The sequence below is a fragment of the Stenella coeruleoalba genome, assembly GCF_951394435.1.
Source record: "Stenella coeruleoalba genome assembly, chromosome: 19".
In the NCBI taxonomy this organism is placed as follows: Eukaryota; Metazoa; Chordata; class Mammalia; order Artiodactyla; family Delphinidae; genus Stenella; species Stenella coeruleoalba.
Window position 1 is genome coordinate 32708619 of NC_137165.1, and position 18497 is coordinate 32727115.

The window sequence follows — 18497 nt, forward strand, 5'->3', positions numbered from 1 at the left end:
AGGTTGGAGTCTAGGATGACTTCCAGGTTTCTAGCTTGAGCAACTCTGGGTGTTAGAAATATTCACTGAGATAAAAATTGGAAGAGAAAGGTACTTGGAGGAAGATAAGTATCAATACTCATCACCATTACACTCTAGATATCTCATTCAGGGAGGATATGATTTGCTATTCTCTACAGATCAAGATGGATGTACATGTTGTATCTCCATTAGTGATTACAGGATCATAAACAGAATTGGAAGAGATCTTAAAAATCACTTAGTTCGGGGCTTCCCTGGTGGCGCAGTGGTTGAGTCCACCTGCTGATGCAGGGGACACGGGTTCGTGCCCCGGTCTGGGAGGATCCCGCATGCTGCGGAGCGGCTGGGCCCGTGAGCCATGGCCGCTGGGCCTGCGCGTCCGGAGCCTGTGCTCCGCGTCGGGAGAGGCCACTGCAGTGAGAGGCCCACGTACTGCAAAAAAAAAAAAAAATCACTTAGTTCATATCCACCTCCTCCTCTTATTCATCCCCCAAACCAGTGTTTGAATTCCCTTCACTCTTGTGAAATGATCATCCAGGGAGAATGAAATTGCTTAACCTCTCACTCTCGATTCCCACAACTGTAAAATGGAAATAATATTACCTACCTCAGAGAATTAAATCAGATAACAGATACAAAGCACTAGCGCCTAGCAAGTGTTCAGTAAGTAGGTCCTTAATAGATTATCAGCCTAAAAAGTGACAATATTGTACAGTTTGTAACCCATTGTGAAATTGATTGTGAAATCAATTTTAGTGTGCAGTGACCAGCAATTTAAAGAAGTGAAATAGAATACATGACATGTAATATGTGTATCATGTCATAAAACATTTGTTTCCCTGTAAATGTGGATATACATGTATATCTGTGCTCTGGGTCACAATGTGAAATGTATTACTGTGGGCCAGGTGGAAAAAAGTTTGAGAAACACTGTAACACACATTAGTTCTTTTCTTCCTTTGCTGATTTTTCGTGTTGAAAGCAGACCTTATTTTTAGAGAGATTATCCCTTTGTCAAAGCTTTAGAAACTATTAAGTACTGTATCTCTGTAAAATGTTTTTGTTTCGGCTCCCCGCATAATATCTGCTGAATAGAAGGTGTTAAATACACATTGGTTGAATCAGGAACCAGAAATAATATGAAAATATATAGAGACTAGAGGTTCTCAGTCTACTGGGTGATCAAAACTCCTTTGAGAAGTTGTTGCAAGTTTTGGACCCTCTTTCCAGAAGAACTGTCAAACACTCACAATTTTGCACGGATTCTAGAGAATTCCTTAAACTCCATCCATTGTCCTCTAAGGATCTATGATTCCTGAGAACCCGAAATGAAGACGTTTAATTTTAATTGATGACTGTGTGTTGAGGTCGAGAGCAGAAGAAGGCTTGGGATTAGATTGCTTTTTAAATTCTCCAACAAATCCTAGGATTATAAAACTGGTGCTGAAAGGGCACCACAGTTGTATAGGCAGAGATGGAAAGAAATGTGTACAGTCTGGTTCTATTAGTGTTCTGGTCAAAGAATAGTGGGGGCAACTTTAACTTTTTTTTTTAAATTATTTATTTTTGGCTGCCTTGGGTCTTCGTTGCTTCTTGCGGGCTTTCTCTAGTTGCGGTGAGTGGGGGCTATTCTTCGTTGCGGTGCGCTGGCTTCTCATTGCGGTGGCTTCTCTTGTTGCGGAGCACGGGCTCTAGGCGCGGGGGCTTCGGTAGTTGTGGCTCTCGGGCTCTAGAGCTCAGGCTCAGTAGTTGTGGCGCACGGGGCTTAGTTGCTCCGCGGCATGTGGGATCTTCCCATACCAGGGCTCGAACCCGTGTCCTCTGCATTGGCAGGCGGATTGTTAACCACTGCGCCACCAGGGAAGTCCCAATTTTAACATTTCTTTTACACACGTTGTCATTTGAATGCCACGGTAGTCCTGTGATGATGAAACTGCAGTTCGGAGGGCCTTAATGATTTATCTAAAAGGATTCAGCTGGTATGCTCTGGAAAAGAGACAGCACGATCCTACAACTCCCAGGGGGAAGTTGGGTAGAGCACACAGAGAAGGCGGAAGTGGGTGGAGCCGCCCATGCGTGCCGTTGCATCATCGCCGACGTCTCCGGTTTTCCTTTCGCAGCAACCCTTCTTTTCAGTCCAGTACGGTGGCCGACGGGAGCCAGGCGCTGGGGATGAATGAAGGTTCTCTGTGCAGGTTGAAGCAGTCTCCTCCGCTTTCCCCTCCCTTCAGCCCGGGCTGTGCCTTTGTGCGGTGTCCTCATCGAGCCCCCATCGCACCGCTGCCCCGATTGGTCCCGGCGACTGGGTTTTTGCTGCCCAGGTCGACTCAGGGCACAGGCAGGGCTGGGGAATCCGGATTATCGCCTAGGCCCAACTTTGGACAGCGCTCTAGATTTCTACCGCGTCCCGCCTCTAGTGCCGCCTCTAGGGCGCCGAATCCCCGTGGGGTACCGGGAGGTTGGAGGGTAGATTTTAAGGTATGAAGCTTTCACTTCTCAGGCGTCAGAGCGTTTCGGGGTCCATGTCCGCAACCTGCCCGACTTTTCTCAGCCAGAGGGATTGGTTGGTTCTCGTTACGCCCGGGGCCAGACCTATGAGCACACATGTCTTGGCGCCTCGGCTCTATCAGCCCGCCCCTCTGTTAAAAGGCCAGCTCCTTTTGCTTAAAAGCAAAACGTTTCTGCCCAGCCCTCTGTTACCCACGTTTCTGCTAGTCTGTGGGTCTCAAAGGGGATGGCTTTGGCGACCTGCTACTTGCTTTTTCTGTTTCTGATTGCTCTTGAAGACAGAGAAGTGCCCAAGTGGGACTCAGCTTTCTCCCACAGCTAATTGCACCTACACAGCTGGTTTTTTGTTTGTTTGTTACTAGTAACACAGGGGATATAGGATAGTGTTAAGGTCTCCAGGGCGTTATAACTATCATAACTTCTGGCTAGTGAGGCGATTTACCAGTGCTTCCACCGACTCGTGGAGGGTGGGAAAGAGAAGCTTAACGGTTCTTCACATATGTTGGGTAGGCGTGTGAAAATAAAGAGGTACAAAAGGTGAGCGTCCTTAACTATGCTGTCCTTTTACTTGCATTGTGGCACTCATAGGACTGGTACAGTGGAGAAATTACTGGACTGGGATTTAGTAGATGAGGGTTCAGCCTTGGATTTTGCCACTGACTAGTAATACTCCTCTGGGCCTGTTACTTAATCTCTCTGGGTTTCATATTCCTTCTTTGCAAAATGGGAGTATTAGAACAGAAGGTCCCTAAGTCTGAAAGAGGCATTAATATACTCTGTTTTCTTTCTCATTTTCCAGGTGGCAGTAGAAGCATAGGGAGCCTTTAATTGTGCCAGGAATATTGCCAACATCAGGGCCTATTAAAGATAAACCACGTTTTTCAGAGGTTTTAAAAAGAGGGGAACTCATACATGTGGAGTTATACCCCTACTTTTTTTTTTTAACCACTAGGATCAACAGTGATAATGACCGAGTGTACAAGCCTTCAGTTTGTCAGTCCTTTTGCTTTTGAGGCAATGCAGAAGGTGGACGTTGTTCGTTTGGCATCTTTAAGTGACCCAGAATTAAGACTTCTCCTGCCCTGCCTGGTGCGGATGGCACTTTGTGCTCCTGCTGACCAGAGCCAAAGCTGGGCTCAGGATAAAAAACTCATCCTTCGTCTTCTCTCTGGAGTGGAAGCTGTCAATTCCATTGTTGCTTTGTTGTCTGTGGACTTTCATGCTTTAGAACAGGATGCCAGCAAAGAACAGCAGCTTAGGTAATGTAATACTATATAATATGTGGATTGATTGGTATTTATTTCGATTTGCGTGAAAAGAGGGAATCAAATTTTTTTGGAGATTTTAGGGCTTCTTATTGCAGTGCGCTCTTCCAAAAAAGAGAAGATTGGGAATCTGAACTTTGGAGAGCATTTTTTTTTTTTTTTGCGGTACGCGGGCCTCTCACTGTTGTGGCCTCTCCCGTTGCGGAGCACAGGCTCCGGACGCGCAGGCTCAGCGGCCATGGCTTACGGGCCCAGCAGCTCCGTGGCTTGTGGGATCTTACCGGACCGGGGCACGAACCCGTGTCCCCTGCATCGGCAGGCGGACTCTCAACCACTGCGCCACCAGGGAAGCCCTGGAGAGCATTTTTTAAAGTTATTTTTTATTTATAATTAAAATTCTAGGGTCTTTTGTATTTTTATTTTTTGTGGTACGCGGGCCTCTCACTGTTGTGGCCTCTCCCGTTGCGGCCTCTCCCGTTGCGGAGCACAGGCTCCAGACGCGCAGGCTCAGCGCCCATGGCTCACGGGCCTAGCCGCTCCGCAGCATGTGGGATCTTTCTAAGCCGGGGCATGAACCCGTGTCCCCTGCATTGGCAGGCGGACTCCCAATCACTGCGCCACCAGGGAAGGCCTCTAGGGTCTTTTGAATTCCATATTGTAAAATGTTGTGCTGAGAACTTTGGCTATATACACTGTTGTGCTCAGGCTAAACTGATTAGGCTAATTACTCTCAGTGGGAAGGGGGTAGGGTAAGTTCCCCTGGAGTAGAAGGATTTATTGGAATCTCCTGAGGGGCTTTTATTTTTATTTATTTTTAATTTTTTTTTGGCTCTGCCACACAGCATGCAGGATCTTAGTTCCCTGACCAGGGATCTTAGTTCCCCAACCAGGGATGGAACCCCCACCCCCTGCAGTAGAAGTGCGGAGTCTTAACCATTGGACCTCCAGGGAAGTCCTGTAGGAGGCTTGTTAAGCTTGTACTGAGTCCCCCAAATTCTGGACATTTGTTTTGTCCTTCCTCCCTCATTGTGGATCCAGTAGTGAGCCACTGTTGTTAATGGAAGTGGGTGTTAACTGTCAGTTGTAATGGAGTCTTTACACAGGTTGTGAATCTCTGAAATAGAAAAACAAAATATTTCAGAAGTAATACACTCATGAAATATAGGAAAAGAATTCATATATTCTTTTGTAGATTATTTCTGTAAAAGGTCATTTTTATGCTTTTATTTCTGTGCCAGTGTTCTCATAATTGTTTTACACGTTTGTACTTTATTAGGCATAAACTTGGAGGAGGCAGTGGAGAGAGCATCCTGGTATCACAGCTGCAGCATGGACTGACTTTAGAGTTTGAACACAGTGATTCACCTCGTCGATTGCGTCTTGTGCTTAGTGAACTTTTGGCAATTATGAACAAGGTGCGTCTATTTTAATCACAGCTCAAAATATGCATGACTTGATGCCTACACATAGAAGGTAGAAACAGGCAAGAAGGCAGGCAGGTTGCATCCTCTCGTACACATATTTCTATTTGTTATGTAAGTGTCTTCCTTTCAAAGGCTTGAAAGGATATTAAATGCCTGCTTTTAAAGGCTGTTTCTAATTACTGTTTTCTCTAATTTATGCCTATTCTGCATTCTCTATCATAAGGTTTTTTTCTGTATGGAGTCCATTCAACGGCTTCTTGATATTTAGAAAGATATATAGCTCAAGAGTTGTATAAATGACAAAATTTGAAAATATCTCTATAGGATATAATTTCTCCCATAAAGTGTTGTGAAATATGTACGTGATTCCTAAAAAATGTGTGAGATTCCTTTAGATACTGATTGAATTATGTACCTCATACGTAACGGTGACTGGGGAGTATCAAAGCTGAATTGAACGTGGGATATTTGGCTAGCTTCACTCACTAGGTGGCTGAATTGTTCCTGTATACTAAAGAAGGCTATTCAACCTCTCATCTCAGAAAAATGATAGGTTTCTTTCTTTCTTTCTTTTATTTAAAAAATTTTTTTAAAAAAATTTTATTTATTTATTTTTGGTTGCATTGGGTCTTCGTTGCTGCACGGGCTTTCTCTAGTTGCGGCGATCGGGGGCTACTCTTCCCTGCAGTGTGTGGGCTTCTCATTGCGGTGGCTTCTCTTGCTGCAGAGCATGGGCTCTAGGCATGTGGGCTCAGTAGTTGTGGCACGCAGGCTTCAGTAGTTGTGGCTCATGGGCTCTAGAGCGTAGGCTTAGTAGTTGTGGCACTCGGGCTTAGTTGCTCTGCGGCATGTGGGATCTTCCCAGAGCAGGGCTCGAACCCGTGTCCCCTGCATTGGCAGGCAGATTCTTAACCACTGCGCCACCAGGGAAGTCCCTATTTATTTATTTTTATTGAAGATTTGCAATGTTATATTAGTTTTGGGTGTACATAGGTTACTTTAGGTCATGGACTTTTGGGTGATAATGGTTAATTGAAACTCTGAATTTTAAATTTGTGAATGTTAGGAGTTACCATACAGAGAACTAAATTGGATCTTCATATTAAGATGTCTTATATAAGATTGGGCCCAGAGTTTGAGAAGCAAATGTTTTGTACTTTGAGAATCTCAAGGTCAGTTAATTTATAATAAATAAAGTTTAGTTTTATCAATTGTGGACCAAAAAAACCTAAATTCTGTTTCCAAAGAAAATGCTGATGGGGGGGCGGATTTAGTTAGTTCTAGATAGTTTTTAAGATGTGTTACAAATCTTAATTTTTTTTTCTATTACAAAGTTATTTACTTCAGCTCTTTTCTACTATACTGATAGTCTTTAATTTTTTCTTTTTCTTTTATTTTTGATTTTTCTTATTTTTTTGGTCACACCATGTGGCTTGCAGGCTCTTAGTTCCCTGACCAGGGATCGAACCCGGGCCATCAGCAGTGAAAGCACAGAGTCCTTACCACTGAACTGCCGGGGAATTCTTGACAGTCTTTAATTTTAACTAATATTTTCCTACATCTTTTTCTTAATACTGTACTTGATGCCTCTAATGAAATAAGTGACCTGCCTCCTCTGAGTGGTTTCCAGTTTTTCAGTTCAGCACCCTTCAGCATATGGGAGATGTAGCAATGAAACTTCTGTAGGAAATTTTCAGAAAAGCTGGTTGGTACTTTTGATGACCTAAATTTTTATTCTTTGTTTTTCCCACACTTCATTTAGAACATGAATTTATAGCTGTTATACTGCTTTAAGTTTATAGTTTTTTAGCTTTTTTTTGAACTACAACTTATGTAGGTAGCATTCTTAGTTCATTTCTTTGGCTTGTTTTATCTTTAATTCCAGATGTCTCCAAATATTTGTATAGATATAAATTATCAAGACTCATATTGCGTGTCTGGAATAACAATGTGACTTGACTAATTGTGGTTAAATTGGTACGTTCATCCAGTACTGCATATTCTACTGTAGTATATTAATGACTTATTAAGAGACATGGTCTGTAAGCTCAAAAAATAATTACAAAAATAGTAAGGGGTCTAATTCATTACCTGAAATTAAGAGAGTTCATCATTTCTTTTTTCTTTCTTTTTTTTAAAGGTATCTGAGTCCAGTGGAGAATTTTTTTTCAAGTCATCTGAGCTATTTGAGAGTCCAGTCTATTTGGAGGAAGCTGCAGATGTACTTTGTATTTTACAAGCAGGTACTATAATGAGTGCTAAGATAAATTTCAGATATAGTTTCTTGTTAAATGATACTGTGTAACTTCTTAACCTGGAGTGTTGTGCTATTTTAAGGTTCACCTAATTAAGAATGTACCTTAAAAGTTTAGGTCAAAAATGACTAATAGTAGGACAATGATTAAGTAAATTATATTATTTCCATAGTATAGCATACTGTGCAGCCATTAAAGTGGTGTATTTGAAGAAATTTAATAATTTTGGAAAATGTTCACAATATGTTAAATGAAAAAAGCAAGTGGCAAAATGGTAAGTAGAATATAATCCCAGTTTTGTTAAAAGTAATACCCATAGGGGGATTAAAATAAAATCTTTCAAATTACTAACTTTGAGTGATGGGATTAGAGCTGATTTTATTTATATTCTTTGCACTTTTTGTATTTTCTGGGCTCTTTATAATAGGTATGCATGATCAGAATTAAAAGATAGAGGACATAAAAATGCAGAGAAAATTTTCATGAAAGTAACTCTTTTGACCAACACTGTCCACCACAGCGATGACAGTGTTCTGTGTTGTGCTGTCTAGTACAGTAGCCACTAGCCACATGTGGTTATGGAGTACTTGAAATGTGGCTAGTGTGATTGAGGAATGAAACTATTTTTAATTTAATTTGATTTTAATTTAAATAGTCACATGTGGCTACTGGCTATCCTACTGGACAGTTCAACTCTAGACTATGAAAAGAAAGTACTTTAATTACTTTTAAAATGACATTGGTGAAATGTCAAAACATGTTTAATGTATGATACAATGAAATATCCCTCCTTAGTAGTAACACTGATTTTGTTTTCTTATAGAGCTCCCATCCCTGCTTCCTATAGTTGATGTAGCTGAAGCCTTGCTCCATGTTAGAAATGGTGCCTGGTTCTTGTGTCTGTTGGTGGCCAATGTTCCTGATAGTTTTAATGAAGGTAAATGTAATTTTAAAATGGGATATTGAAGACATTTGCTTGGGCATGTACAGGACCTTTTTTTTTTTTTACAAATTTATTTATTTTTGGCTGCGTTGGGTCTTCTTTGCCGTGTGCAGGCTTTCTCTAGTTGCTGCATGTGGGGGCTACTCTTCGTTATGGTGTGTGGTCTTCTCATTGCGGTGGCTTCTCTTGTTGTGGAGCACAGGCTCTAGGCTTGCGGCCTTCAGTAGTTGTGGCACGCAGCCTCAGTAGTTGTGCCCCGCGAGCTCTAGAGCACAGGCTCAGTAGTTGTGGCACACGGGCTTAGCCGCTCCTTGGCATGTGGGATCTTACCAGACCAGGGCTCGAACCCATGTCCCCTGCATTGGCAGGCGGATTCTTAACCACTGCACCACCAGGGAAGTCCCTAGGACCTATTGTTTGAGCTAAGAAGAAACACTTATAGGGTTTTATTTGAGATTTTATTTTTTGAAAATTTATTAGTGCGTATTCATTGTAGAAATGCTGAGTTTAGAGAATTCAAAATTGTTTTGAGGTTACAGATTTAAGTACAGTGAGTATGCAGCCATATTTTTTTTTTTTGGCCATTCGTCACCAGTGCTATAATAGGGAAGTAAAAAATACTGAAGAAATAGAATATATAATCCCTGTGTTCCGTGAACAAAGGGGAGAGAACATATATCTGTGAAATAGCCAAAGAGCAGTACGAGATATACGTAATCAGAAATACCAGCAATCAGACCTTTGTTTTTTAGCCTTATTGCTATCAGCTTGCAGAAAATTATAGGGTAGAAATTGAGAAAAATCAACTGAAATTTTCACCACTATTTCAAACTGCTAGTGACTGAAGATTGTTGTTTGGGTCTGAGTGAAATAAAAATTACATTTATTGAGCAAGGTAATTCGTGAATTGAGAGTCATGCAGAAAAAGATGCTGGATCTGGGGTGCATAATTTCTTTTTTTTTTAAAAATAAATTTATTTATTTATTTTTATTTATTTATTTTTGGCTGCCCTGGGTCTCTGTTGCTGTGCGCGGGCTTTCTCTAGTTGCAGCGAGTGGAGGCTACTCTTCGTTGCAGTGCGCGGGCTTCTCATTGTGGTGTCTTCTCTTGTTGCGGAGCACAGGCTCTAGGCACGTGGGCTTCAGTAGTTGGGGCACGCAGGCTCAGTAGTTGTGGCTTGCGGGCTCTAGAATGCAGGCTCAGTAGTTGTGGCACACGGGCGCAGTTGCTCCGTGGCATGTGGGATCTTCTGGGACCAGGGCTTGAACCCCTGTTCCCTGCATTGGCAGGCAGATTCTTAACCGCTGTGCCACCAGGGAAGCCCTGGGGGGCATAATTTCTAACCTTGTCACTCACTCTTTGTGTGATCTCCATCAAGATACTTAACTTCTCATTTGAAAAATGGAGGTATTGATAATATTTCCCTTTTGTTTCTAAGAGATTTACTGAATATTACACGATAGGTTTAGGTTGACCTTTCAGCTCTTTAAAGATGTCATTCTGTTGTCTTTGGTAATTTTTATCTTTATTCCTTTGTACAGGTTCCTTTTTTTCCTCTGGCTACTTTTATTTGTTTATTTTTTTTTTTATCCCTTCTGGCTACCTTTAAGATTTTCTCTTTATCACTGGTTTTCAGAGATTTGATTATGATGTGTCTTGGTATGATTTTCTTAGTGTTTATCCTTCTTGGGGTTTATTGAACTTCCGGGTTTTTAGTTTTCATCAAGTTTGGAAAAATTTCTTCAAATATATATATTTGTCTCTCATTCTCTTTTTCTGAGACATTACAAGTATGTTTGACTATTTGATGTTCCACAGGTCAGAGTTCATTTTTTTGAGTCTCTTTTCACTCTTGGCTTTATTTTGATCAGTTTCTATTGCTATGTTTTCAAGTTTCCTGATCCTTTTCTTCTGTAGTGTCTAATCTGCATAAATGAGCGATTCTCAAGACTGAAAAAATTGTTTCTGATATCCTACTTACAAAGCTTAAGGTAATAGAGCCTATTAAATGTTCAGTTTGTAGGGGCCTGATCAAAAATGGAGAACGACAAGATGAAGAGAGTCTTGGAGGAAGGCGGAGGACGGATGCCTTACGCTTCTTATGTAAAATGAATCCTTCTCAGGCCCTGAAGGTCCGAGGCATGGTGGTAAGAGATCTTATTATTTTTCTGAGATAAAAGCCTTTATATTAGGACCAGGAACTCTTCTCAAGATGGTTTTAGAATATTATAGAGATTTGGAATTATAGTTATAGACTATTACCTTCTTCTCTGGGTTTTTATGTTTTGTGTTATGTCCTCCCCTAAACTTTAGATGCTTTAGATTCTGGCTCATCCTGGCCCTTTTCCTTATGATACTGAATTCAGTTTGTTTTCTTTGCTCTGTTAGGTGGAAGAATGTCACTTGCCAGGTCTTGGAGTGGCTTTGACCTTGGATCATACTAAAAATGAAGCTAGTGAAGATGGAGTGAGTGACTTGGTTTGTTTTGTTAGTGGTTTACTTCTTGGAACAAATGCGAAAGTCCGGACTTGGTTTGGAACTTTTATCCGAAATGGACAGCAGGTGAGGGAGAAATACGTGTATAGACCAAGGATCAGGCTATTTTAGTAGTTAGTAAGAGAGGAAGAAACACTTTTAGAATGATGTCATTAAGTCCGTGGTTCTCAAACTTCTTAGTCTCAGGACCTCCTAACATTTAAAATAAATCATTGAGAACTCCAAAGAGCTTTTGTATGGGCTTTTTTTTTTTTTTTAATTTAATTAATTTATTTTTGGCTGTGTTGGGTCTTTGTTGCTGCATGCAGGCTTTCTCTAGTTGCGGCGAGCGGGGGCTACTCTTCGCTGTGGTGTCTGGGCTTCTCATTGCTTTGGCTTCTCTTGCTGCACAGCATGGGCTCTAGGTGCATGGGCTTCAGTAGTTGTGGCACGTGGGCTCAGTAGTTGTGGCTTGAAGGCTCTAGACTGCAGGCTCAGTAGTTGTGGCGCACAGGCTTAATTGTTCCACAGCATGTGGGATCTTCCCAGACCAGGGCTCGAACCCGTGTCCCCTGCATTGGCAGGCGGATTCTTAACCACTGTGCCACCAGGGAAGTCCCTGTATAGGATTTTATCTATTGATATTTACCATACTAGAAATGAAAACTGCAGTTTTTGAAATATTTATTTATAATTCATTGAAAAATAACAATAATAATCTCATTAAATGTGACTATAACATACTTTTTTAATGAAAAATAACCGTATTTTCCAAAACAAAAATTTACTGAAAAGAGTGGTATCATTGTGCATTTTTGCAAGTCTCTTTAATGTCTGGCCTTTGGAAAAACTGCACTGTATACTTGTGGGAAAATGAGTGAAAAAGATCTGTAATGTTAAGGAAATATTTTTGACCTTCTGGACCCCCAAAAGAATATTGGTAATCTCCAGGTTTCTGGGTCAGCCACGTGAGAACTGCTACGTGAGGTTGCTACATTAGGTCATCAATACAAGTTGTTATTGTAGTCTGTAATTTTAATATGTGTGTGTATATTATTATTATTATTATATTATTGTGGTAAAATATACATAATGTAAAATTTACCATTTGAATCATTTTTAAGTGTACAGTTCAGTGACATTAAGTACATTTACAGTGTTGTGCAACCAACATCACTATTCATTTTGAGAACTTTTTCATCATCCCAAACAGAAACTCTGTACCCATTAAACAATAATTTCCCATTCCTCCTTCCTCCCAGCGCCTAGTAATCTCTTTTCTACTTTCTGTTTCTATGAATTTGCCCATTCTAGGTACCTCGTATAAGTGGTATTTCTCTTTTTGAGTTTGGCTTATTTTCCTTAGCATAATGTTTATTTTATTTTTGGCTGCATTGGGTCTTTTTTGCTGTGCGTGGGCTTCCTTTAGTTGCGGCAAGCGGGGGCTACTCTTCATTGTGGTGTGCGGGCTTCTCATTGTGGTGGCTTCTCCTGTTGCAGAGCATAGGCTCTAGGTGCGCGGGCTTCAGTAGTTGCAGCGTGTGGGCTTAGTTGCTCCATGGCATGTGGGATCTTCCCGGACCAGGGCTCGAACCCGTGTCCCCTGCTTTGGCAGGGGGATTCTTAATCACTGCACCTCCAGGGAAGTCCCTAGCATTATGTTTTTAAGGTCCATGCATGTTGTGGCATGTGTCAGAATTTCCTTCCTTTCTAAGGCTAGTATTTTATTGTATGTATCTACTACGTTTATCCATCCATCTATTGATGAATATATATTATATTTTGCAACAGTTTTTAACTTGCAAAATATTGTACTTTTTCAAAAAACATCTCATGGTAACTCTGTGAATAGAGTCCTGTCCCTACGAAGAAACTAATGCAGAATGGTTTTTAACTTGTTGAGGTCAGTGAGCTTGACAGTAACATGTATACTGCTTAGACCCTTCTTCAGTCTTTTTTTTTTTTTTTTTTTTTTGTGGTACGCAGACCTCTCACCGCTGTGGCCTCTCCCGCCGCGGAGCACAGGCTCCAGACGCACAGGCTCAGCGGCCATGGCTCACGGGCCCAGCCGCTCTGCGGCATGTGGGATCCTCCTGGACCGGGGCACGAACCCGTGTCCCCTGCATCGGCAGGTGGACTCTCAACCACTGTGCCACCAGGGAAGCCCCCAGTCTATTTTTTTTATGCCATGAATTCACCATACTTTTCTGTATCCAAGTTTTACTTTACTTCTAGCCCATTTGAAAACTAATTTTAAACTTTGCTTTTGAAAAGGAAGTGAATGTTTCTGGTATTCCTTCTATATGTCAGGCACTGTGCTAAGCACCTGGTATGATCCGCTTGTTTGTAATTGTTCTTTGTGTGCAATAAACTTTTCTTATTTGAACCTTATATCATTAATAAAACAGGCTTACCATATTTTACTTTGAAACACTCTAAAAATAATAACTAACTTTTGCCTAGTCCTTTACAGTTTAGAACTGCTTTCATATTTATTATCTTTGTTCGTTCATCTATTTAACAAATATTGAACGCTTGCTGTATGTCAGGCACAATATGTCAGGCCCTGATGAGTAAGAGATGACTGGACATTATCCCTGCCTGAAGAACTGGGGGGGGGGGGGGGTAGACTTGTAAACTCCTAATTAGAGCACTCCTGGGAGTTAAATATTATTAATAAGATATTCATCTCCTTGTCATTTAAGACAAGGGGTTCAGAGAGGTTAACTTATATGCCTAAAAGTACATAATCAATTAATAGCAGAGCTTTTGTTTCCACTCAAGCTCTTGTGTCTTCACAATCTGAGCACTTTGTACATATGACTCCACTAGTCATTATGTATTTGAAAGCATCATTTACATGATGTTTTACATCTCAAATTGTTATTAATTTAGTATTTTCTGTACAACCAGTCCAAATTAGGGTGAGTAGAGTATTTGTCAAATCCACTGAATTTGCTGGATGGATTAAAATGAGATTCTGCAGTTATGATAGCCTCAGCCTCCTCAAATGGATCAGTTTCAAGTGTTTAAGTGGAGAGCTTTGTTTGAACTTCCTTCTGACTTAGTAAGTGCTCCATGCTTTCTTTCTTTTGTGGCCCATATTTTTCCCTTACAGAGAAAAAGAGAGACCAGTAGTTCTGTCCTTTGGCAAATGAGAAGGCAGCTTCTTCTGGAGTTGATGGGCATTCTTCCCACAGTAAGAAGTACCCGCATTGTGGAAGAAGCTGATGTGGAGATGGAGCCCAATGTGTCTGTGTATTCGGGGCTGAAAGAAGAGCATGTTGTGAAAGCCAGTGCACTCTTACGTCTGTACTGTGCTTTGATGGGGATCGCTGGACTCAAGTATTCAATAATTTGATATTTTACCTTTTTGTCATTTTACTTTCTTGTTTCTAATCCCAAGAAAGTGAGCCACAGGCCTTTTATTCAGAGGATTTGAGTTTTCTATTGGGCTTAGGTAGTGAGCTCGCCTATATCAAGAATGAAGGCCTCAGGCAAACATTCCTAGCTGGGATTTATCCATCTATTTTGGTCTGATTGTAAATAAAATTATGTAAATATGGGAGGAGCGAGAGCAGGTTAAGAAACCTATGACTCTACCACAGCTTCACATGACTATCATGAGCGATCTGTGAGTTATCCTTTACCTAGCCCATGCAGCTAGTTGAAGTAAATGTGTTCTGTATTTCCTTTTACAACTGAGATCATAGATTGTTTAAAATTGATATGATGCGATTATTAAGCACGAGATTTCTTAGTCACTGGACTACATCCTTTTGAATACTGTCCTCAACTGTTATACATATAGTCCTCACTTTGCATGTCTCTGTTAACATGAGTTTCAGTTACCACACTTTAGTTAAATAACACTGCTCCCTCAACAACTACCATGATACATTAACCAAATTATTGTATAAAGTACAAACTTTGCTGAGAGCTTTTTAAGCCACAAATCACTGTGTAAATAAAAGAGGCACATCATGAGCAGTGACCAATCACATCATTTCTTTTAAAATCTTTCAGTAACTAGTCAATGTACAAGTATTACTCAGTTCATGAACAGACAGCAAAGTGAGTAGTAGTATCATCTCCTTGTCTCTCAGTGAATAAACCCATGTGATATTTTACAGAAATGGATAATTGAAAGAGGGAATTGGCCAATAAAAATGAAAGTGTAGCAAAGAAAGTAGTTAACGCTGGAAGTGACATTTGAGCCAAACGTAAATAGAAGAAACAGCTGACTGTGAGAATGTTGACAGTGCTGCCATTTGAGAGACCCTAGATACGTAGCCAGGTGAACTTAGTGAAGACGAACTTGAGGAAAGTCATTGTGACAAAAAGGATGAAGACCCAGAGGACTGATGCTGACAAAAATCTTCACATTAAAGGAATTCTCAGATATTTCATGACTGGAAGTACAAAGGATAAAATATTGGAAGCTGATCCAAACTTAGAAGGGGGTATGATAATTCATCAAGGCTTAGAGAAGATGCTCACTCCATATTATAAGTTATACAATGAGAAGATGGCAAGGGCTGTTCAAACTACTCTTGATAAATCTTTTACAAAGAAAACACTTTAATTCCCAATGTTTCTAACATATCCAATTATAGAATGCTGTATAAATATTAGTTTTACTATTTAAAAAAATTTCCCTATTCATTGTAACCAACAGAGTTTTTAATGTCCTGACAAAAATTTTAAAAGTTGTGGAACAGCTGTAATTTTCCCCATTGATTATTAAGATCTTGATGCAGTTTCAGCTTGCATCGTTATTTTTATGGTCCCACACTACTGTGCAAAGTGGGGACTACCTGTATTTGTGTCTGAGGAAAAACACTGGTTGTGAATTCAACAGTTTTGCTTTTGACGTCTTAAGATATTAAAGATTTTATAAATAGTGAGGTACATTATAAAGCTCAAGATTTGTATCTGAAAGGTTAAACTGTTGAGAAGTCCCTTCTTCCTTCTCTCAACTGAAAAAAGCAAAACCTAATAATGTATTCCTTTTTTAGACCAACTGAGGAAGAAGCTGAGCAATTACTGCAGTTGATGACAAGCCGTCCTCCTGCCACACCAGCTGGGGTTCGCTTTGTTTCACTTTCCTTTTGTATGCTCCTGGCCTTTTCTACACTTGTCAGGTACCCAACTATATAATTGTACTATTTTCTCAAGGTCTGCTTTTGTTTATTTATTAAAACACATGTATAAAATTAATTAGGAGCTTACTACAAAATGGTCTAAGATAGGGACATTGGTATTATTTAATAAAGGGATATCAGTAGCATCTCTTGTATGCCAGTTATTTTATTTGTCTTTATCAAAGTTTCATGTACACATTGTTTAAAGGAGTCAAAAGAGTTCTTCAAGATTTGAGGCAAATTGTAGTCCTTATTCCCCCCCTCCCTGTTTCCCCTTCCCTAGAAGCAGCTTCTTTCAGTTCTTTCAGCTGATTCTTTTGGTTTTTACTACCACATCTTTATTAACATGTTTGTATTCGCTACATCCTGATTTTTCGTTTTAGGAGTATTTGTTGACTTCCCACTATGAGAATAAGGAATTAGTTCTCTCTTTTCTCTCTGTCCTCAACATATCTACACATCCTTTCTATCTTCCCATTCTCCCAGTACAGTTATTATTTTGCTTTGACCAATACATAGTTGTTTATGTTACACTATTGGAAGCTCAACCAAGCAGCAGATGATTACTTTTCTTTTGCAAAACTTGTTTCTCCATTAATAATTATCCTGTGTTTTTGTTCTTTGTTTTTCATTTGCTCTGTATTTTGTGTGCTTACATTAATGCGATCTCAAACTCTCTGCCAATCTAAACCTCCTCTCAAGATGTTCAGACTCATTAGATATTCTGCCAGTTTCATTTTCTTGAGGAAATCTCTCCTGGAACATTTTGACCTCCCATCTGAACTGGCTACCTCTGTACCTGGTACACAGCTCTCATCTGGGAATTGCTCTTCACTATTATTTTGGGGACTTGCTTCAGCTGTCCTTTGTTGGGTCTTCTGTTTCCTGCATCTTATGTCTCCATCTTTTTACTTTTTTCTTTTATTTATTTATTTAGTTATTTATTTGGCTGTGCCAGGTCTTAGTTGAGGCACTCGGGATCTTCCTTGTGGCATGCGGTATCTTTAGTTGCAGCACGTGGGATCTTTAGTTGTGGCATGTGAGATCTCTTATTTGCAGCATATGGGATCTAGTTCCCTGACCAGGGATCAAACTGGGCCCCCTGCATTGGGAGCATGGAGTCTTAACCACCGGATTACCAGGGAAGTCCCTCCATCTTTTTAAATTTCCTCCCTCATTTTGCTTCTTTAGAATGGGTATGTGAGAGGTAAATTATTTTAAGACTGGGTATGTCTGAAAATGTCTTTATTCTGCTTTGACACTTGATTGATAGTTTGATGGGGTATAGAATTCTAAGTTGGAAATAATTCCCTTTGAGGATTTTGAAAGTCTTGCTCTATTGTCCTCTAACTTCCAATGTTACTGTTGAGAAATCTGATGACATTCTGATTCCTGGTCCTTTTTGTGGCTTGTTCTTTTTAAATATGGAGTCATGTAGGATTAGCCTTTTGTCCCTAGGGTTTTTTGTTTTGTTTTGTTTTGTTTTGTTTTTGCGGTACGCGGGCCCCTCACTGTTGTGGCCTCTCCCGTTGTGGAGCAACAGGCTCCGCACGCGCAGGCTCAGCAGCCATGGCTCACAGGCCCAGCCGCTCCGTGACATGTGGGATCTTCCCGGACCGGGGCACGAACCCGTGTCCCCTGCATTGGCAGGTGGACTCTCAACCACTGTGCCACCAGGGAAGCCCTGTCCCTAGGGTTTTGAAATTTCTGGATGATATGCCTTTGTATGGGTCTGTTTTGTCTTTCATCTTAGGTTTTTTTTTTTTTTTTTTTTTTTTTTTTTTGGCCACGCCACATGGCTTGTGGGATCTTAGTTCCCCGACCAGGGTCGAACCCAGGGCCCTGGCAGTGAGAGCTCTGAGTCCTAACCACTGGACCTCCAGGGAATGCCCTTATCCTAGGTATTTAGTTAGCCTTTTTAACCTGGGAACTCACAGTGTTCAGTTCTAGGAAATTTTCTTGAACTAGTTTGTTGGTAATGTCTACCACATGGGTTTTCTCTGTTTGAAACCTCCTCTTATTTGGATATTGGACTTCCTAAAATTATCATCTTATTTTCTTATTCTTTCTTATTTTCCTTATCTTTGTCTTGTTCTGCATTTTAAAAAACAGCTTTATTGAAACACAATTTACATACCATAAAATTCACCCATTTTAAAGTGTACAACTTAATAAACAATATAATAGTTTTTAGTATATTTACAAAATCATGCAGCCATTACCACAATGTAATTTTAGAACATTTCAGTCACCTCAGAAAGACACTGCCTATACTGCCTTTTAGGATTTGTTCTCAACCTTGTCCTCTAATCCTATTTAGTGTTTAATTTCTAAGAGCTCTTTTTTATTCTGATCTTTTTTTTTTTTTGCGGTACGTGGGCCTCTCACCGCTGTGGCCTCTCCCACTGCGGGGCACAGGCTCTGGACGCGCAGGCCCAGCGGCCATGGCCCATGGGCCCAG

At 40.5% G+C, this 18497-nt stretch overlaps 1 protein-coding gene across 6 annotated transcripts in view; it reads left to right on the top strand.

Moving 5' to 3' along the window:
- The first annotated feature begins 1233 nt into the window (after positions 1-1233).
- INTS2 (integrator complex subunit 2) overlaps positions 1234-18497 on the top strand; it is a 53680-nt gene continuing 36416 nt past the window's right edge. For 2 of the 6 annotated variants that reach the window (XM_079905385.1, XM_079905390.1), the window contains exons 1-9: positions 1234-2216; positions 3482-3788; positions 5071-5209; positions 7359-7461; positions 8297-8410; positions 10434-10564; positions 10806-10979; positions 14011-14237; positions 15911-16036. In XM_079905385.1, coding sequence (XP_079761511.1) covers positions 2198-2216; positions 3482-3788; positions 5071-5209; positions 7359-7461; positions 8297-8410; positions 10434-10564; positions 10806-10979; positions 14011-14237; positions 15911-16036 — 1340 coding nt within the window. In that variant the 5' untranslated portion in view covers positions 1234-2197. Of the gene's footprint in view, positions 2500-3328; positions 3789-5070; positions 5210-7358; positions 7462-8296; positions 8411-10433; positions 10565-10805; positions 10980-14010; positions 14238-15910; positions 16037-18497 lie in introns of all 6 variants that reach the window. The other 4 variants (XM_079905386.1, XM_079905387.1, XM_079905389.1 and 1 more) reach the window with 4 other exon arrangements.